Source organism: Ictalurus furcatus, chromosome 20, assembly GCF_023375685.1.
Source record: "Ictalurus furcatus strain D&B chromosome 20, Billie_1.0, whole genome shotgun sequence".
Taxonomy (NCBI): Eukaryota; Metazoa; Chordata; class Actinopteri; order Siluriformes; family Ictaluridae; genus Ictalurus; species Ictalurus furcatus.
Genome location: NC_071274.1, coordinates 2,113,186 through 2,136,425, shown reverse-complemented (window position 1 = coordinate 2,136,425; position 23,240 = coordinate 2,113,186). Strand labels below are relative to the sequence as shown.

The window sequence follows — 23,240 nt, the reverse complement described above, 5'->3', positions numbered from 1 at the left end:
CGTGACACCGAGGCAGCCGACGCAGCCCGAGTCCGTTTTATTCAGTGTAGGTAAAGCGATCCGTTATCGAGTCAGATCTGGAGATGAACGAGGAGCCGTGACCAAACACGCACTGTTTTCACCTTCCTGCAGGTGTGGAGACTCAGAGGCAGATGTTCCTCATCTATTTAAGTCAGGGAATGCTCTTAGTGCTGGGGTTTTTTTTTTTTTTTTTCCGCGACATGTTTGCTAAATCTGACCGTGCGATAAATCACACCGGTCTGCGCCGCTGTAGTGAGTCAGCTGTTTTCACCGAGTCATCCAGATGTTTGTCGTAGCTTCCGAGCCCGTGTATTAACCCGCTTCGTTAAGATCGATCTGATTACAGTGAGTTTATCGTTGTTTATCACTGAAGCCTTCGAACGCTAAAGTGAGTGAGGAAATAACTGGAGATTCATAGGTGCTGACCTATGTGCCTGCTAGCATGTAGCATGACTGCTAGCATGTTACTGTACAGTAGGAACGCCAGGTTTTCCTTCACTGTTAGCGCAATTAGCCACTCTGAGGTAAGTAGATATGTCAGTTTTGGTTATTAGCAGCTAGGTGTTTGTCGTAGTGAAACATTAATACCTTACTAATAACCAAAACATCGCATTAATGAAATGACTATTTACCATTTCGATTCAGCTAACAGTGGAGGAAATCTAGCATACTTATTAGCATTGCTAGGCTGAATCTACACCAGATGTTCCTCTTATGTCATTAGCCAAGACATGTTTAGTGCCTGAATTTTCCTTCCTCTAGTTTTTACTCTTGACCTATGAGGCTGATGTAGCGAACAGCTAATTTAGCATAGTGCCAATGGAAAGGATTTTTTTTCACCTTCTTGAAACTACAGTACTCAGGTACGTGACATGGACTAAAGTTTGAGAGTTAGAGGTGTTAGGGATGATAATATAATTCACGATTGATTCACACAAGTCGAAGTGTTTCTGCTAAACCGCTGGTTGGAAGCTTTCGTGACTCGTTAGCGACATTGCGTTGTAGCTCCAGTGCAAAACTACAGAAGCATGGTTCTTGCCCAAGTTCTTCTCATGTGTAAAGGGCTAAATTAAATGACGTGAATAAACGCAAGCTTGCGCGTAAAAAAAAAAAAAGAAAGAAAGAAAGAAAGAAAAAAGTGACGAGTCTTATTAATTGTTGTTGATGCGTGCATTCGTGGCTCGGAAGCTGCTCGATGTAGTCAGCGATTTTTCCCAGCTGTGCCTCTTCTGCTCGACTGCATGCTGTTTGCCCTCCACACGTGTTCAGGTTTGGCTCGTGCTATGAAGAGAACCAAAAAAAAAAAAAAAGAGAAAAAAACCTCTCAGCTATGGTATATGCTTACAGAACAAGACCGTTGTGAAGACCCATATGGCTTGTTAATTCGCCATTCGCCGAGTGTAGCATAAATAACGACATGCAGCAACACATCGGTAAATGTTGGCAGCGTATCGGGTGACCTTGAAGTGCTGAAAGATTGATGTCGAAATACTTTTAAAAATATAAACATGTCCACTTCTATTCGTGGGCTGGCTTCCAGCTAATCGGCGCAACGGTTATTATGCTACAGCGTTTATTTGGACTTTAATTCCATTCGTTTCAATGTAAAAGTCTTGTAGATATTCCCTGGTGCCGGTGAACCTTCTTGCAGGTCGACCCCTTTCATTTTTATTCCAATTCCCAAAGATCACTGGGCATGAAAAGGGAAGGAAAAAAAAAAACATGACTGGTTCTTACTCTATAAATAATGCAAGGTTGCCAGTCAGTCACACTGATCCACACGCTGAATATTTACCCCTGTCTCAAGAACATCATCCAAAAAGATGAGGCTGCTTCTGGAAGTTTCTCATGTCAGAAAGAAGAACCGTAAACTTTATGACCCTTCAGACACTTTCACAAACAGAGTTCTCGAACTATCCAAGGAACCTGGATGTAAGGAACCTGTTTTAAGAAGAGTATTTTCAGAAAAGGTGATGAAGAACCCCCTCACCATCCAAAGAAGGACTGAGGAACCCTGTTTGTACCCTAAGTGCACCAAGGGTTATAAAGTACTTCTTTGTGACACGAGAAAACGAATTTGTTTCAGAAATACGGTTCCTTGGTGCTTCTCCGGATAGTGAGATGGATTTTTATTATTTTTTTTAAAACCTTCTAAATGATTTACGTTTTCTGAGAAATTCTGAATAAAACGAGCGCCTTAAAGGTTCCTTGGATAGTAAACGAGTTCCTGGTTCCTGAAAAAGTTCTACTTAGAATCATGTCTGATAAATATGTTCTCAAAATGGTTCTTTTGATAGTAAGGCGGTTCTTCACTTCCTGAAGGGGTTACCTGGTCTGAGAAACCTTTATTAGAAAGGCTTCCTTAAGGGGTCTTTGGATAGTTTAAGAGTTTTTAGATTTCCAAAGAAGTTCTGCTTTATCTCTGATAAACGTATTAATGTTTTTTTAAGTAAGTAAGGGGGTTCTTCACTTCGTAAATGGACTACTGTCTCTGAGAAGCTCTAATAAACGGTGTTCCTCAAGGAAACACTGGATACTGAGGAGGTTCTTCACGTTCTAAATGGACTTCTGTCTCTGAGAAGCTCTAATAAACGGTGTTCCTCAAGGAAACACTGGATACTGAGGAGGTTCTTCACGTCCTAAATGGACTTCTGTCTCTGAGAAGCTCTAATAAACGGTGTTCCTCAAGGAAACACTGGATAGTGAGGGGGTTCTTCGCTTCCTAAAGGGGTTAGCACTTACCCTCTCTTAAGAAGCTCTTATTTAAAAGGGTTCCTCAAAGGCTCTTCAAAGAACATTTGAGGAACATTTTTGCCTATTAGAGTGTATCAAGGAGTTCCCCACAAGTAAAACCATCGTAGGAAGCAAATCATTCGTAACCATATCAAAGGAACCATTGAGGAACCATGTTTCATACGAGTGTATTAGGAGGGTTCCAGGTTCCAGGAGGTTCCTTTTGGGATACATTACTCTCACTTAGAAACTCTTATTTAAAAGGGTATTTCAAACCTTTAAAAACCTCCGTGATACACTCTTATTAAAACAATTCCTCGAGGGTTCTTTGTTCAGTTCTGGGATATTAGCTTCCTCAAACTGTTCTACTTGGAACATACTCATTTTGCTTTTAATCCTCAAAGGTTCTTTAGATAGTTAAGGGTACTTAAGCTTCCCAGATGCCTTCTACTAGAAGCCCGTCTTAATACACTCATATAAAATAGGATTTCTGAATGGTTCTTTTGCTATTTAAATGTTCTTCCTTTCCTTAAAAAAAAAAAAAAGGTTCTACTTAAAGGCTTCTCCGATTCAGTTTTATAAGAAAAAAAAGCTTCACGTCCTTCACGTTTCTGCTCATGTTCTTTGAAACATCTGTGGTTCTCAGTTTGACGTGGAACCCTCTCTGATGCATGGTTACGTATCTTGTGTCTTTGCTAATGCAAACAGTATGGATTCCTGAAGCTTCCTGATTCAGAAAAGTCAATCCTTTATGATAGTTCTGCTGTAGGGTTCTACAAAGTTCTGCTGTAGGGTTCTACAAAGTTCTGCTGAAGGGTTCTACAAAGTTCTGCTGTAGGGTTCTACAAAGAACATTTGAATGGGGAAAAACCCCATAAGGTTTTGTTTGACGTGTTAGCTTTTGTCTCGTTTCAGTTCACGAGGTTCTAGTAGCTTCACGCGCAAACGTACACAGAGAACATCACGTTCTAAAACATGTCTGTCTGTTCCAGTGGACCCGTCGCAGGTGGGGAAAGGAATCACCCTCATCACGGTGATGGACGTCAACGATAACGCTCCCGTCTTCGCAATCGAATACGAGACGTTCCTGTGCGAGACCGCCGGACCAGGCCAGGTACTACAATGACCTGCTCGTTATCATGCTTTTATTATGTGTGGGGTTTGTTTTTTGTTTTTTTTCTATTCGACTTTAGCCGGGGAAAAGGAAACAAGCTACTCATATGATTAGCACGTCCCTCCGGGTTCTGACAAAATCTCTCATATAGCGGTGACATTTTCAGTCGCAGCCGCTACTTCCCGTCTCGTCTGCGTACGCCTGCGCTGACCTAAAGGAACCGAGAACACCAGAGACTCTGCTTTCAAAAGTTCACGGTTGATGAATTAAACAAATTAGTTTGATAAGACGGGAAGCGGGATGCGCGGAGAGCCCAGCCGACGCTCAGAATATAATTAGCGATTTTGTCTGATTGACAGTTTGAGGCCTTGAGGGAGTTTGGGAGAGTAAAGAAACCGGAGGCATATTTTATTTTTCCTCAGGTTTCGACACTGTTCGACAAAGAAAACTAGCTCACCGTCTGTCTTCTCCGTGATTGAACCAGCCCAATATCTGCTCCAAAACCGCTGCGAAACGAGACCCGTACGGCGCCGAGAGCCGCCCCTCCCACACCCGGCATTAAATCCAAAATGGCGAGTGCCGTTATCGTGCAGATATATATCGTAATATTCACACGCTAACACAATCCAATACATTTTTAATGAAGCCGCGTTCCAGCCGTGCCATTTCCCCAAACATTAAAGTGGCCTTGTATTATTACAGAATAATGTTATTATAAATAAAGAACAGCTACGAGAGCGAATAAACCGCTTCACCGACGCAGAACAAGCACTGTTTTTATTTCATTTACTGTAATTAGAACACAGTCGTTTTACTGCTATAACATTTCACACGCATACATAATTTAAAATAAATGAATAAATAAATAAATAAATAAGTACAAACGTACCCATCGGACAGAGCGTGTACAGAGGAACGGAGCGATACCGACTCCGGCTTACGAGTGAGGAACGAAGGAAGAACTATCAGCGACGTCGTGGCGCGATGGCACATTTTACGCCTCGTCGTTTTTATCCGTTTATCGTTACGGAGGAACCACCGAACTTAGAAGTTACAGCTGTACCTCTGACGCTGGACATTAAAGAAACATCCGGTGCCGCTAACTTGTTTCTTTGGACAGCGTTAAGACAACGCTAAACGTAAACGTGCGTTTAAAAATGATGGACTTTTTCAATTTCAGACGCGAAAACACGATCCCACCGCCACCCGAGAGCGTAGGGAACGCATCTGAGTCGAAATGTTGAGGGGGAAAAAGGCTTCTCCTGCAGCGTGCGAGTCTAATCAGCGGATCAGATCGCTGCACGTCGGTGGGGAACGAGCTTTACGCCTAGCGTGTACACAAACACCCAGAGGGAATACTGGTCTGAAATGAATTAGTCAAAAAGAGGCGAACCGACGCGAACGACAGACCTCACACCCTGCCTCGGTTCTTCTTCCGCACCGAGTCTGCGTTCGTACGCGTCCACGGCTGGGATCGCGTTCAGTCTGGGTCGTGGCATTATCACTAGAAATGCGAATGTCTTGATAATAAAATGTCCTCTATAATAGATTCGAAAGGACATGATAAACATGAGGCTCATCCATAATATGAGCAACGCTGGTGTTGCTTCAGAGGCGCCGTAACTTTCGATCAGGTGACATTTTCATTCCTGTAACACCCTAGGGCTTTTCACAGCTGGAACGATTCATACGTGACGGCGCATTAAAAACCAGTGCGATAGGGGGAAAAAAAATAAATCATCCGGACCCGAACGGAAGCGTGCGTCGGAAACGGTCGAATATCTTTATAGAGGAATTCTCATCGCTCCCGTTAGAACTCTTAAATCATAAAAACAAGCCTCACTAGGGGCCCTGAGACGACTTTCAGAAACTCCCCTGTTGGAAAGATCATTGTTGGCAGCCTGGCAATTACGGGTAACGCTCGGTGTCACGGGAAATCATGTTTGCCTCCGGAGGTAGCGCTCATCTCGGCAAACGCTGATGAAAAATTTCTGTCGGGATGAAAAAAATAGAAATTAATAAATAAAAAAATCGAATCCCCTCCGGATCCCTGCCTGTGTGTTTCGGTCATTCTCAGACTCCCCATCTCTTTTAACTTTCCCAGATATTAAAAGCCAAATGTCCGTGGCCGTATTTCCTGGCCCCCGGCGAAGCCTCGAATACCGCGCTGTTCGTAAGCGCTTGACTTCCCTCGCGGTTCACGCTCGTTCCGGGGTCATTCTTGACGCGCCGGAGCTTGACGGGGTGCGGAGACGGCAGGCGCTCGCGGTATGGATATCTCGGGTCTCGTTAGAGTTTCGGCCCAGTGGCCGCGTCCTTAACACGGCCCTAAAAGGCCTCCGCTGCTGGACTATTAAACGGTCCGACGGTTCAATATGGCCGCCAGATTGACATCCACACCTTCGCGTCTGCCCAGGGGCACGCCGGCTTGCTTTTGTGTGCAGAGCTGCAGCCGTGCCGTTGTGGAGAATTTCCGGTAAAAATTCTATTCTGACGCAAGTTTGACAGCAATTTGCAAATTATCTCCGTTTTATTTCTTTATCGAACAATTTTTATCCATTTTCAGTTACATTTAACGTCACGGAAAACCAGCCTTTCGAGACAGAAATCATCTTACACCACAGCAGAATGGCATGTTGTCATTCTTAGCCGTTTACGGTTACATCTATTCACTTCCGCTATAGCAGCTGCCTGTATACAGTACAGTACACGTTTACAGACGTTTCCCTCACCAGCCTCACGCTTCTTAAACTTAATGACACACAAGCAAATGATTTCCATGCTGGAAAACTGTCAATTTTACAGCTTTACAAAGCTCTGACACTGGAGACTCCTTCCATCGACGTTAAATAAACATCTGCGTACAGAAAACGTAACGATATCAGTGAAACCTTGTTGTTGTTGTTGTTGTTGTTTTACGTAACGTGTCTGCTATACTGTAAGCGTTGCCGCGAGCGGGTGGTTACTATAGAAACGATCTCGTATTAGAACCCGTGCATACCGTAGCTGTAAACGTTTGACTCGGATTACAGTCGGAGCTAACGTCGCTAGCTTCCGTTCGAGGAGACGAACGGACCTCCCGACCCGATCAGGGCAGAGAACTCGGCGGCGATGTGACGTAGAGCGGGGTTTTTCGAAGCGGCCGTTTTGAGAAGGCAGCCAGCAAGTCCAGAGGATTTTGTTTATGTTTTTTTTTTTTTGTGGGAATCGATTCAACGCGGAGTGAAATTGAGGCGCGGTGTTCTAAAACTGGAGCGATTTTTCCGCACCGTTGAACTCTGGTGAAAACGGTGACATGCAGAACCCCCCCCCCCCAACCCCCAGCGTTGTCAGCCCACATCCCCCACCCCCCCCAACCCCCGATCATTACGGACTAAAACTAAAACAGATGGCCAAGCGTGAAAGAAAAAAAAAAAAAGTCCCCAGATGCCAGCCTAAAAGTTCTTCTAATGGGGTCACTCCAGGTGCTCTTCTACACCTTCTTCTCCTTCCAGCTCACGGCATTTTGCCCAGTCTCCTTGATCTGCCCTTTGTTGTTCCCAGTATCCCTATTTTAACATTTAATAGAGGCTCGGTACGAACGGAGGCGATGATCTGCGAATGATTTGTTGGAGGATTATGATGGTTCCAGGTAATTTTGCAGCTGAGATGATCGGTAATGAGCGCGGAGGTTGTTAATGTTATCTCCTTAAGGACGCCTGAGCGCCGGAGTCGCTCTCGGTTCCTCTGTGACGCCATCGCTCAGCGGGTGCCGTAGACGTCCCTGTGTGACCCGTGGGCTGGAAGAAACCGAATCATCCGTACTTTCTCATAAGCGCGCCGTGCCGTTTTTAAGCAGCGTGGCGTAATCGATTTATGATAGTCCATGTCGGGAATGTTTTCAGGAGGCTCGGTGAGCGAGCGCAGCTTGATGAGCGTCCCAGATCACTGCGCTTTCTTCTTCGCGGATTTAGAAATGGTCCTTTCTCAGAATTACGCAGTACGTGGAAGCGTTTTTAGAGCTGAAACGAGTCTGTTTCGATATAGTATTAGTCCAACCAGCAATAAATCCTCACTCGTTTAAGCGCTTTTTAAGAAAAATTGACACCGTTGACGTGTATTTCCGTAGAAGCGCCGCGTTTTAATACAGTATAGTGCCTTCGTTTGTTTGGGGGTTTTTTTTTGTTTTGTTTTTTTTTTGTCCTCAATAATAACAAGCTAACGTACAGACGAACCTCGAACGATTGACAGTCGCGTAGGTGTTTTGAACGCCCCGATATTAACCGACGCCCTGGAAGCTCCGCCCCCTTCCTCCATCTCACATTAGTAATCTATTGGACGATGCTCTTGACGGGAAAAAAAAAAAAAAGACTAATTAGGAAAACAACGTGTCAAATCTTAAGGTTTATTTATTTATTTGTTTTGTAAACGTAATGCTGACGATAATTAGAAAGCGATTTAAAAAGCTGTTTGCGTCCCATCGTGGTAGAAAGTGGACGTTGAATACACATACAGGGTTTTTACGGTAACTACCCTCGCGCTCGGGGGTGAAAAAAAAGCCACCGCTAATCCGTTTTGGCTACATTTCCATCCACCCTTCCTTATTCCTTATTAATCGCTGTGCATGACGTCTTATTTCTGCAATACGAAGAAGTCTGGGATGCGTTTATTTCTTCTCGGTCGGACCGTACCTCGGAGTGTAGAAGCTTTTCGAGCGGATTGACTTTGCGCTGACCGCAGCTTGACACGCGGGTGCCGCTCGGTATTAAACTCAGCCCCAGCCCGCCGATTTAAGCCCCGACAGCGTATCAAGGGAATCTCCTTAATGCTCCACCTGACAGACAGGTCTGATACTCATCTCTAAAACACAGCACTTTTCTCCAAATCCCCCAGCGCACTGTATAAGCATCGCTAATCACTGATAGCGTATTGACTCGCAACCCCTTAGTGCCGTGATTGTTTTGATTCGAATCTTGGACTTCGTTTCAGACGGCCAGACAGCCATATTGATACGGCCACGCGAAATTGGATTTGTACGCTATTGCGATACGCGCACTTCGAGATGCAGTTCAGGCATGCGTGCTCGGTATAACGACAACACCATCATTTAAGCCTAGAGAGTGTTATAGTTTCTTTTTTCCTGCTAGTCGCTAGCGCTCGAGCCAAATAATAATAATAATAATAATAATAATAATAATGTGTTTCATTTATATAGCGCATGTCTATACTGTACTGTAGGTTATAAATTCCCTAATGTAGGATGTGTCCTAATGTACTTATGTAAGTCACTGCTATTGTTTTTGCTTATATATATATATATATATATATATATATATATATTTAGGACGTGTCATGCAGCCTTATGGACGCTATCCTTAAGTGACGTTTTCTTTTTGTTAGAAATAGGTTGTCGTAAATGGCTTATGACAGCATCATGTACTGGTTTAAGTAAGTTTATGTCAGCTGTCATTGAAGAGGTCTTATGTAGCCTTATGAACACTTCTATAATTGTACTAAGTAAGGTGTTATAGCCTTTTATTTATTTATTTATTTATTTTAGAAATATATATATACATATATATATATATATATATATCAGTTGCCGTGAATGGCTTATACAGGCATCATGTAGTGCCGTGTGTAAGTAGGTTGATGTCAGTTGTCATGAAATGGTTATATAGGCGCTGTGTAGTGTTACGAACGTTTACGTATGTTTACAGTACGTCAGTGGTCTTGAAACACTTGTGTCTGCACTGTCATGTCACATTATGAACACTAACATTAAGTAAGGTGTTACAACAATTAAGAATGAAAAGGTATATATCGCTTGGCATCGGCTTATGAAGGCATCATGTAGTGTTATGAACGTTTACGTATGTTTACAGTACGTCAGTGGTCTTGAAACACTTGTGTCTGCACTGTCATGTCACATTATGAACACTAACATTAAGTAAGGTGTTACAACAATTAAGAATGAAAAGGTATATATCACTCGGCATCGGCTTATATGTAGGCATCATGTAGTGTTATGAACGTTTCCGTTGATGTCAGCTGCCTCGATGCGCTTACGTAAGCCATGATTCCAGAACGTTGCTGTCATGTGCGCACGCTTTTTTTATTCGTCGAGTGAAATCCTTAGCTCGAACGGACCCGGGTTTCACCGTCTCGCAGACGTAAGTCAAGGTCGAAGACGATTAAGAGTCGTGTTCTCTGCAGGTGATCGAGACGGTGAGCGCGGTGGATAAAGACGAGCCTCCCAGCGGCCATCGCTTCTTCTTCTCCCTGACTGCAGAGGCTGCTGGGAACCACAACTTCACCCTGCGGGACAACAAAGGTAGCTTACACAGCACTGTTTAACGCCTTATCTGCTTAAACACACCTGGAAGACATATTACAATATCTTCAGGACTCGGAGCAGCGTTACACTGATGTATAAACCGCTTTCCACAACACCGAGCACGATAACAACAACTGTTCTTATTTTATCTCTTTTAATAAAAAAGAAAACAATTCCGTCGACGTGGTACAGTTCGAACTAAACAGCATCGAGGCGATTTGAAAGAAGAAACGTTCGCTGTATCTGTAATTTGAGCAGTGGACTAACTACATGACGTCCGCTGCTCATAAGCCCTTCATGACAACTCTCATAAGCCTACATGAACTTTCAGAAGGTTGAAACTTGCATGGAAAACTACGTCACATCATCAGTTATGTTATATCTCATGATAACCTTACATCCTGGATATACCCTCAGTTACACAGACAGTGGTTATAGCATTCCAGAAAGTTCCATAATACAACCCTATGTCAGATCATTGACATTTTATAAATGTTTAAGCACTCACTGTACCTAATAGGTGTCGTATAACTTTATAAACACTTCCCATATGTTAAAGGTTAACACTGTTGTTTTGTTTATTTTGGGGTTTTTTTGGAAATAAGTTTATATCAGCTGTCATAGAGAACTTATAGAGGTATCATACAGTGTCGTGAATCTCACGTAGCCTTATGAGCGCCGCGCTTTTTTAATTTTTAGAAACAGGTTTGTATCAGTCGTCGTAGACAGCTTACGTAGGGTTATGAACGCTTAAGAAGTCGTATATCGGTTGTCATAGACGGCTTATGCAGGCATCATGTAGCGCATACGTATCGGGTATGAAGTGCTGTGAATATTTACGTAGCCTTACGGACGCTTGTCTTAAGCGTTACTGCTATTTCTTCACAAACCTCAGCTGTCATAGATGGCTTATGAGGGCATCATGTGTTGTTATGAATATCTAAAGAAGTATCTTTATGCTAGTTGACATGAAGGGCTTATATAGCAGAAGCCATGTCGCCTTATGAGCACTGTACTTACTTAAGTGTTCCCTCTATTCTGTTCGAGCGATATATCAGTTGTCACAGATGGCGTATGTGGGCATCTTGTAGTGTTAGGAATGTTTAAGCATTTTATGTGAGTTCTCATTAACGGCTTATGTAGCTATTATGTACCGTAGCCTTATGAAGGCTGCTAATGAGGAAAGTGTGTGGCATTGTGTGGTGTTATGAAGAGTAAAGTGTCACCACATTAACATGTTTAAGAAGATATTCAGATAGATGTGCGTTTATTATGAGAAATTTGGCCTACCAGCTAAACATGGATATTGTAATAATATTACATTACGACATGTAGTGTTTCCAGATAAAACATCTACATTGTAAAAAGGAATATTTGTAATAACCTTGAGACAAATATCTCTGATCTGTCTAGTTTCTTTTCTCACCTCATTTCCTTTCACCAACAATTTCTTTCCCTTTCACGTCTTATCTTCTCGTCTCCTGTCTCCTCTCCAGATAACACGGCGTCCATCCTGACTAAGCGCGGAGGATTTCACAGGCGAGAGCAGCCGCTGTACCGTCTGCCCGTGCTGATAGTGGACAGCGGGAGTCCGTCTCTCAGCAGCACTAACACTCTGTCCATCCGGGTGTGTGAGTGTGACTCTGATGGAGCTCCACAGGCCTGTGGCACCGAGGCTTTCCTCCTGACGGCCGGACTCAGCACCGGAGCACTCACAGCCATCCTGGCCTGCATCATGACACTGCTCGGTAAGAGTCCGTCATCATCATCATCATCATCATCATCATCATCACTACAGCCAGTGTCATCAATCACCAATATTCTCACCACCACTATAAACATAAACATCATCATATCCATCATCACTATCACAATCATCACCACCACCACCACCATGATCATCTCCACTACAACCATCACCATCGCAATCATCTACCATCATCACCATCACAATCATCACCACCACCACCACCATGATCATCTCCACTACAACCATCACAATTGCAATCATCTACCATCATCACCATCACAATCATCACCACCACCACCACCATGATCATCTCCACTACAACCATCACCATCGCAATCATCTACCATCATCACCATCACAACCATCACCACCACCACCACCATGATCATCTCCACTACAACCATCACCATTGCAATCATCTACCATCATCACCATCACAATCATCACCACCACCACCACCATGATCATCTCCACTACAACCATCACCATCGCAATCATCTACCATCATCACCATCACAACCATCACCATTACAATCATCACCACCACCACCACCACCATGATCATCTCCACTACAACCATCACCATCGCAATCATCTACCATCATCACCATCACAACCATCACCATTACAATCATCACCACCACCACCACCACCATGATCATCTCCACTACAACCATCACCATCGCAATCATCTACCATCATCACCATCACAACCATCACCATTACAATCATCACCACCACCACCACCACCATGATCATCTCCACTACAACCATCACCATCGCAATCATCTACCATCATCACCATCACAACCATCACCATTACAATCATCACCACCACCACCACCACCACCATGATCATCTCCACTACAACCATCACCATCGCAATCATCTACCATCATCACCATCACAACCATCACCATTACAATCATCACCACCACCACCACCACCACCATGATCATCTCCACTACAACCATCACCATCGCAATCATCTACCATCATCACCATCACAACCATCACCATTACAATCATCACCACCACCACCACCACCATGATCATCTCCACTACAACCATCACCATCGCAATCATCTACCATCATCACCATCACAACCATCACCATTACAATCATCACCACCACCACCACCACCATGATCATCTCCACTACAACCATCACCATCGCAATCATCTACCATCATCACCATCACAACCATCACCATTACAATCATCACCACCACCACCACCCCCATGATCATCTCCACTACAACCATCACCATCGCAATCATCTACCATCATCACCATCACAACCATCACCATTACAATCATCACCACCCCCACCGCCACCATGATCATCTCCACTACAACCATCACCATCGCAATCATCTACCATCATCACCATCACAACCATCACCATTACAATCATCACCATCACCACCACCACCATAATCATCTCCACTACAACCATCACCATCGCAATCATCTACCATCATCACCATTACAATCATCACCACCACCACCACCCCCATGATCATCTCCACTACAACCATCACCATCGCAATCATCTACCATCATCACCATCACAACCATCACCATTACAATCATCACCACCCCCACCGCCACCATGATCATCTCCACTACAACCATCACCATCGCAATCATCTACCATCATCACCATCACAACCATCACCATTACAATCATCACCATCACCACCACCACCATAATCATCTCCACTACAACCATCACCATCGCAATCATCTACCATCATCACCATTACAATCATCACCACCACCACCACCACCATGATCATCTCCACTACAACCATCACCATCGCAATCATCTACCATCATCACCATCACAACCATCACCATTACAATCATCACCATCACCACCACCACCATAATCATCTCCACTACAACCATCACCATCGCAATCATCTACCATCATCACCATTACAATCATCACCACCACCACCACCACCATGATCATCTCCACTACAACCATCACCATCGCAATCATCTACCATCATCACCATCACAACCATCACCATTACAATCATCACCACCACCACCACCACCATGATCATCTCCACTACAACCATCACCATCGCAATCATCTACCATCATCACCATCACAACCATCACCATTACAATCATCACCACCACCACCACCATGATCATCTCCACTACAACCATCACCATCGCAATCATCACAGTTATCACCACCACCACAATTGTCATCTCCACAACTATCATCACCACAATCAACACCACCATTACAACCATCACCACCACTACAACCATCATCACCGCAATCATCACCAATACAGCAATCACCTACCATGATCACAGTCATCACCATTCACATCATCACCATCACAACCATCACAACCACAACCATTACCATCACCTCCTCCACAGCCATCACCACTACAACCATCATCATCACAATACTCACCACCACAGCCATCACAACCACCATCACCACACACGTTTATTTTTCTCTGGCACCATATCAGATGTACACATGGCTGATTGCAGTCTAATAGAAATTCTTTTCCGGTTGTTTTTATATCAGCTCCAGCGTGTTTCAGCTCCCTATCGGCTAATTGAGAGGAAACGAACAGAAAGTCAATTACACAGCAAGGACGTTGTCTCATCATTTTGGTTGTTTGTTTGTTTCTCCTCTCCTCGTTGTCTTCATTAAGCCCTAAACTGATTCAAAATGAACTTGTTTTTGTGTGTAGAAAAAGAATTAATTACGGCTAAACTGACTCGTGGGAAAAATGCCGTGCTTTACGATGGAATAACATTTGTTAATTACATAGCCGATTCCCAAAACTACATTAGATCCATTACATGTGATTGATTCTGCTCCGTGTCACGCCGCTGATGCTTGTCACACCGGCCCATCGCCTGGTTGAACCGAATTAGCGGCGGCTGAAGCCGTGAAGGACGCTCGGTGTGTACCCGAGGGCTTGTTTGGGTTCGTGGTGACGTGCCAGATTAGCATTTAGCCGCTTTGTTAGCTGATTGTTTGACGAGTGCCTCTTTTTCTAGTGTGTGCGATTCACGTAGCCTGATTGGTCGATCTCGGGCTGATTGTTGAGTCGAGTGAATATAGCCCTGATGGATAAATGAGTCGTGATTATTGTATTGTCGGCGTGTCTCTCGGATCGGATTAGCGTCGACGGGTACCCTTTTCTTTTGTGTTCCATGTATTTTACTCAGAAGCCACTCGTGTTTTTGTTCCCTGTTTGTTGGTGCGTGGACTACTTTGATTTTCTTGCTTAAAGGCCGACGCGTCCCATTGTTTTCTCGTCGTGATTTTTATTTTATTGCGCAAGAAGGTGAGACGTTATGACCACAAATATCTGCTCGAGTCTAACATACTGCCTGCATGTCGTCTTGGGAAAACGTTTTTTGACCACTGCTACATTTTTTAATTCATAACGATCGTCACAGTGTGCTTTTTATCCGTTTACAGCTACGCTGAATGTTGTGGAACCGGGAGACACATCGCCATATTGACAATTCTACTTTTTTTTTTTTTTTTTTACTTTTTTTTGTTGTTGTTAAATAACAGTTGTTTATTATTAATCCTACTGTAGATTGTTCGGGCGTCCTAAGTCCAAGTCCCTGTGAATGAGCTGTTACTATAGAAACGTACTATACAACTGCGAGAAATGAATCACCACCTTCCGACCAATCAGATTTGAGAATTCAGCGGTGTTGTGGTGTTGCGTGAATACGTGAAATGAACACATCGTTTCACGTGGATTATTACTTCGTGATTTCACACGGACTGATCAGCTTCTTACGGTCGCGCCCGTAAGAAGCACTCGGTTTTATTTTATTTTTCTGCCGTGTGCAAATCACGAATCGAAAAACGTCAACAAAAGGCTTCAATCCGAGAGAAATCCTCAAAGCGCGACGCGAGAGGGTTTTTAGAGAGGACGCCGCTTCTCTCGCTAGCTTCAGTCAGTCTTAATTAAACCGTACAGACGACAGCTCTTCTCCCCCGTCTCTCCGTCCAAGCGCAACAACAAAACAAAAGGACGCAATCACACTGCAATCTGTTGACTGATTGCACCCCACTGAGAGGCCATCAAGGCTTGGAAGTCCAAACCATGAGTCAGAATCGGTCAGATGGTGCATGGTGTGTGTGTGTGTGTGTGTGTGTGTGTGTGTGTGTGTGTGTGAGATGGTCATCCATCAGACAGAATAAAACTGGAACAATTGAGCTGCTGGACCTCTTTTAGCTCGGACTTTTTGGCTGAAAAGCTCACAATGAGTAATCGTGATGTATTCAAAAAAATATATATATATAAATATATATAATCAAATGTTGAATAGGTCCAATTCAGCTGCAGTCTTTTAAATAGATTTAATAAATCAATCATCTCTATTGTCTTGTTACTCACACACCCTTTAAACCTTCTGCGAGCGAACAAAATGGCCCTGACATAAGCGTCATAAGTTATTTGGATATTTTTAATTATGCCAAAATAAATAAATAAATGTTTGAGCCAATCATAACATACCGTCACTAGTGCCGGAACGGTTGATATTAGCGTTTCTCTGGACGTTGTGTATATCCATGAACGTGTGTAGTTGTCGATATGGCGTGATAAGTTTTCTGTAAAGAGATGTTTATGTGACATTTTACGGAAGGAGTCTCCAGTGTCAGCGCTTTCTTGTAACACGCTAACGCAAACAGCTGTAACGTTACTACCCCGTCACTCCACAGTAATTACAGGCTATATATTTAACAGTCATTTCTATAGACGTTACTTTATTTCATTCATATTTAACATGAATAATATGAACACTGGACATTTAAAATTGAATCAAAACATTTCGAGATTGTTTTATTTTTAATTAAAAAAAAATTATTTTATTTTTTTTTTTTTACATTTTATTGTCGGTGTGACATTTAATTTGACTCTCTGAAAGATCTTTTGTTTATTTTATCTGTTCTTGTGTTTACTTTCCCACCGCCCCCTTGCAGTTACGCCACCGACCACTAGGGGTTCGCGGCCCTCCGGTTGAGAAACACCGCTGTAACAGCACACGCCGTTATGTTTTATCGATTATACGTTTCAAGTACTCCTTTTAATACGAAGAATCTATTCTGATAAAGAAAGTCCGACTTTTTTTTTTTTTTAATTATTATTCTTCAGCTAATGCATTACTGATTAAAGTGGTAACAGGGTTGCCAGATTGTGTCGTAAGTTGGAAAATCTTCCGGCTACTTTCATTAATCCTTCATTTACATCTGGAAGCTAATAACCGTGTGTTGATGGACATATATAAAAGGAGATGCAGTTTGATCTGTTTGTGGTTGATTCTGAACAGTCCGATCTGGCAACGTAAAGGCATTGCGTCAGTAGATTTTACAGTCGCTTTCAGAGTTAACTATGGTATTAATCCTTCAGTGTCCCTGTCCAATTCCTGCCAAGAATCCTTCTCTTTCACAACATTAGGCCGGACAAAAAAAAAAAACAACAACATCTTTTTCAGTTGCGTGTATATTTTTCGGTCGGCTAAAAAAAAAAAATGTTTGAGATCGTGTAGGGGAGGAGGGAGGACACAGTGAGTGTGTGGATATATGTAGAGGGGGGTAGATGTGGTATAGAGATGGAACAGATTTTTTTCCCTCTGGGTTTCTGAATAATAAATCAACAGGCATTGTGCCCCGCTGTCAGTCGCGTTATAATCTGAACAGTAGGGTTCCTGTGCAACCTCACTACACAATGCAGCAAACACAAGGACTGTTCAGAGCGACAGAGCGACAGAGAGAGAGAGAGAGAGAGAAAGGAAAAACACTTTCCCAGCTCATGAAGGACTTCGGTCTAAACTGTGTGTGTGTGTGTGTGTGTGTGTGTGTGTGTGTGTGTGTGTGTGTGGTTTCCAGAGAAACAGGATGTTTCAGATGTAAGTCCTTCATCTGCTGTGCACAGTGCATCTGCGAAGCTATAGGAGGTGAAACCAGTTGATATTTAACATTTGCGGACGTTTAAAGCGTGACGTTCGCTCCGCGGGGTTCCGCGCTTCGGAGTCGAGCTCCTTCTTCTTGAACAGAATTAACAGAATTGCCATCGATGTCCGTTTAATCCGTTAAAGAAGCAACATTAAGGAGTGCTAGCTGTTTCTGTTATGTTTTCCTCACTTCAGGGCTGCTATGGCAACAGCTTCATCGTCATGCTCGCTGCGTTCGAGCTCGGTAGACCTTTTAATAAACGTTTTGTTGATTAAATTTGTTTGGGAATGAAATACCTTGAAACACTGAAACGCGCTTTTGCGGTGCTTACGGTAGGTAGAGAAAGGCGAGGTGTTGGAGAGACGTGAGCGTGTAAGTGCAGACGTGGTCATGTGTCTGCGATGTGCAGAACTGTTTGTACTGTACCGTATATTGCAAAGACTTGACGAGGGATAGCGGGATCATGGCGTGGATAAGGTCTGTACATCAGAAATGCACGCGAACCACAGTGACTTTTTCCCCGCCATGTTCTTCTACTGTAGAAGAACAATATCCTCCGATTTCGAGTGAGCTAGTTTCAGGTCTTTTGTGTGCTGTTTGAGGGTTAGGGTTAGGGGTTAGAATTAGCGATTAGGGTTTAGGGGTTAGGATTAGGGATTAGGGTTAGAGGTTTGGGTTAGGGTTAGGGGTTAGGATTAGGGATTAGGTTTAGTGGTTAGGATTAGGGTTTGGGTTAGGGGTTAGGATTAGGGGTAAGGATTAGGGATTAGGGTTTGGGTTAGGGGTTAGGATTAGGGGTTAGGATTAGGGTTAGGGGTTAGGATTAGGGATTAGGGTTTGGGTTAGGATTAGGGATTAGGGTTAGAGGTTTGGGTTAGGGTTAGGGGTTAGGATTAGGGATTAGGTTTAGTGGTTAGGATTAGGGGTTAGGATTAGGGATTAGGGTTTGGGTTAGGATTAGGGTTTGGGTTAGGGGTTAGGATTAGGGGTTAGGATTAGGGATTAGGGTTTGGGATTAGGGGTTAGGATTAGGGATTAGGGTTTGGGTTAGGATTAGGGATTAGGGTTTGGGTTAGGGGTTAGGATTAGGGGTTAGGATTAGGGATTAGGGTTTGGGTTAGGATTAGGGATTAGGGTTAGAGGTTTGGGTTAGGGGTTAGGATTAGGGATTAGGTTTAGTGGTTAGGATTATGGGTTAGGATTAGGGATTAGGGTTTGGGTTAGGATTAGGGTTTGGGTTAGGGGTTAGGATTAGGGATTAGGGTTTGGGTTAGGGGTTAGGATTAGGGGTTAGGATTAGGGTTTGGGTTAAGGGTTAGGTTTGAGATGTAGTTGAGATGGAAATTTGATGAAATCTGGCAACCCTGGTTAATGATCTCACCTCTAAAACCAGTTGAACAAAGGTACGTGTCAAAACGAGCTGCTAGACTGTACGCTCGACGGCAACGTATGTCGTCGGCTCAGAGCTGCTGACTACAGGGTTACTCGAACGTTTCACGCGATAGTAGCTTATAGGATGAACCAAGTGTACTTGTCTGTCGTTTATAAAAGAATCTAAAATCTATAGCGCTGTTGCTGTCTTTCGTCGTTACAAAATCTTGTGTGAATGTGGCATGTGCACTCTATTGGAATGACACGATTCCATCTGATATGGCAGCGGTTGTTGTTTTCCTGTCAGAGTTCCCTCATTACTCCGCAGCTCAGGCTAGCAGAGCCGAGAGCTGAGACGAGCCCCGGGCGCTCCTGTATCCGGGTCGCCGGTGTCTCTGTTTCAGCCTAATCTCCTAATGGCTGTAACTCCAGAGCCAAGTCTACACCCGTATATATGCTTATGAAGATCTAGTACGTGCTCGTGTCCTTCTCGATTTATTTAGCGGCGGCACTGCCGAGCCGGTGCTGTAAACCACAGCTACCTACAGCACTGCGGTCGTATAAACGTCTCTGCAGACTCCAGTACATCTCCATTAGCGGACACTGCCCGTGTGATAGCGCAGCCGGGACTGACAGAGAAATGGCAGTGCATAATCTAGCAGCACTGCATCATTTTTAGGAGGTCGATACCAAAGAGCCCCCCCCATCCCCTCCCCCATCTCATCCACCGCAACCACCCCAACCTTCAACCCCACATCTTCTGTGAACTCCCCCCCACCCCAAAAAAATCCCGATTGTTGTGTAATTGATTCCGCGTGATGGATTGTTTTCTGAATTCAATTACGGTAAATTGGGGATAATGTTAAATTGATCCGCGGCTCTCTGCTGATCATCCATCTTGTGTCAAAACTGCGGCGAAGCCGAATCAAGTCTTCAAGCGGTCAGTAAATGTACAGTCTATACGACACTCACGAATCACACAGCAGCGGGGTCAGTGACGAGCGCAGCGCCAAGCTCGCCTCTCGATTCTGGAAAACACTTCTTTGATAAATAGTGGGAGGGGTTTATATGTTTACTTGTTTATTTATTTTTCTAGCTTGTTTAACGAAGTAATGCACATCGATGGGGTGCGGACGTGCATTTCCTTTAACGGCTTACGGAAGAGGCCGGGATGGGGTTTCAACGAAAGTCGTTTTTTCTTACACTCGCGCTTGTCCTGTAAGGCTCCGAAACGCTGTAGAAGAACTCGAAGGTTGCATGTGTGTGAATTTGAAATGTGTATAAGTGGAAATGTCTCTAAGCTTCTTGACGTGCATGAATGAAGTGAAGCTTATTTATCAGGGTTTTTTTTTTTCCTGTTGCATGGAAACGTGTCATGAGCAAAACGGCGGTATGAAACACAAAGACGGAAACGAGAAACTGCATTTTTTTTTAAACGCAGCTTGTATATCAGAGTAGAAGGTGAAAGATCTTGCTTCCGGTTGTCCCCAGGTCTCCGCCTTGGCCACGCCCACTGATCGTTGTTCACACTTGTGTTTCTCAAGCGCTTTTTACAGAAGCTCTGAAGTGCAAGCTGTGAAAAAAGGTTGTTGTTGTTATTTCTAATTAATATCTCATTTATAGCTCATTAATATCTCGTTATTTTGAATTAATATCTCATTAATATCTCATTAATATCTCGTTATTTTGAATTAATATCTCATTAATATCTCATTTATAGCTCATTAATATCTCGTTATTTCGAATTAATATCTCATTAATATCTCATTTATATCTTGTTAATATCTCGTTGTTTCTAATTAATATCTCATTATTTCTAATTAATATCTCAATAGCACTATCATTTCTAATTAATATCTCATTAATATCTTGTTATTTCTAATTAATATCTCATTATTTAAAGATACTATGTTATGGTTTGACTTAATTTTAAAATACTGTTCAATTGATTTGGTCATATTTCATTATTCCAACTTAATATCTCATTATCTCAACTAAATATATCATAATCTCAACTAATTATCTCATTATTCCAACTAAATCTCTCATTATCACAATTAAATATCTCATTATCTCAACTAATTATCTCATTATTCCAACTAAATCTCTCATTATCACAATTAAATATCTCATTATCTCAACTAATTATCTCATTATTCCAACTAAATATATCATAATCTCAACTAATGATCTCATTATTCCAACTAAATATCTCATTATCTCAACTAATTATCTCATTATTCCAACTAAATATCTCATTATCACAATTAAATCTCATTATCTCAACTAATTATCTCATTATTCCAACTAAATATCTCATTATCACAATGAAATATCTCATTATCTCAACTAATTATCTCATTATTCCAACTAAATATCTCATTATCACAATTAAATATCTCATAATCTCAACTAACTATCTCATTATTCCAACTAAATATCTCATTATCACAATTAAATATTTCATTATCTCAACTAATTATCTCATTATTCCAACTAAATATATCATAATCTCAACTAATGATCTCATTATTCCAACTAAATATCTCATAATCTCAACTAATTATCTCATTATTCCAACTAAATATCTCATTATCTCAACTAATTATCTCAGTATTCCAACCAGAGATCTCATAATCTCAACTAATTATCTCATTATTCCAACTAAATATCTCATTATCACAATTAAATATCTCATTATCCCAACTAAATATCTCAATCTCAACTAATTATCTCATTATTCCAACTAAATATCTCATTATCTCAACTAATTATCTCATTATTCCAACTAAATATCTCATTATCACAATTAAATATCTCATAATCTCAACTAAATATCTCATAATCTCAACTAATTATCTCATTATTCCAACTAAATATCTCATTATCTCAACTAATTATCTCAGTATTCCAACCAGAGATCTCATAATCTCAACTAATTATCTCATTATTCCAACTAAATATCTCATTATCACAATTAAATATCTAATTATCCCAACTAAATATCTCATTATTTCAACGTAATATCTCATTATTTCAACTAATTATCTCGGTATCCCAACTAATTATCTCATTATTCCAACTAAATATCTCATAATGTCAATTTATTATCTCATTATTCCAACTAAATATCTCATTATCACAATTAAATATCTAATTATCCCAACTAAATATCTCATTATTTCAACTAATTATCTCGGTATCCCAAATTATTATCTCATTATTTCAACTAATTATCTCATTATTTCAACTTAATTTATTATTATTTCAAGATACTTGGCCGTTTTACCTACGATTTCAACTTCATATTTCATAACCCGTTATTACAAGATAGTATGTATTCATTTCGGCTTACAGTAATATCTCATTATTTCATCTCAGTATGTGGTTTTTGTTTTCAAGATTCTATGCTGTTGTTTCTTTCTCATTGATAATTGTATTTGACGTATTATCAATGCATCACCATCACCGTTACAGAACGACATAAATGTACATCATTTCATTATAAATCATTATTGTCACTATAAGCCTACTGTGGGCGTTAAACATGATGTCGGAAAAATGAGATAACGTGTGGAAATAGGCGTGTATATATAGTTCTGTATATATCATATAGCGCGTCCAGGTTCAGGACCTCCGCAGCTTTTGTTTTCCTTGTACTGAGTCTTTCTTTTTAACGGAGTTAAAGCGGCGAGTCTCCGTCATCAGGATGTCTGATGTGCGATCTGATGTCTTCACCACACCATGAAAACTTTGAGGCTGTGATCTCAACATAACAGTGGCAGTTTATTTCGAAGGTGTGTTCTCAGATGGAAAGGAGAAGCGGCCGGACGCCCTCGACAGCACGCGTGTGCGTGTATGTACGGCGTACTCGGGTGTTCATTCACGAAAACAGCACGATGTTTCGACATGTTTTGCCCTTTAGCAGGTGATGTGACTAATACAGTAACGTGGAGTAGAT

General features: G+C 42.1%; 1 protein-coding gene across 3 annotated transcripts in view; it reads left to right on the top strand.

Moving 5' to 3' along the window:
• Positions 1 to 23,240, top strand: part of cdh7a (cadherin 7a) — a 93,125-nt gene that overhangs the window by 59,670 nt on the left and 10,215 nt on the right. For 2 of the 3 annotated variants that reach the window (XM_053651137.1, XM_053651138.1), the window contains 3 exons: positions 3,747 to 3,868; positions 10,064 to 10,181; positions 11,681 to 11,932. In XM_053651137.1, the coding sequence (XP_053507112.1) occupies positions 3,747 to 3,868; positions 10,064 to 10,181; positions 11,681 to 11,932 (492 nt within the window). Of the gene's footprint in view, positions 1 to 3,746; positions 4,759 to 10,063; positions 10,182 to 11,680; positions 11,933 to 23,240 lie in introns of those variants that run through there. The other variant, XM_053651139.1, reaches the window with a different exon arrangement.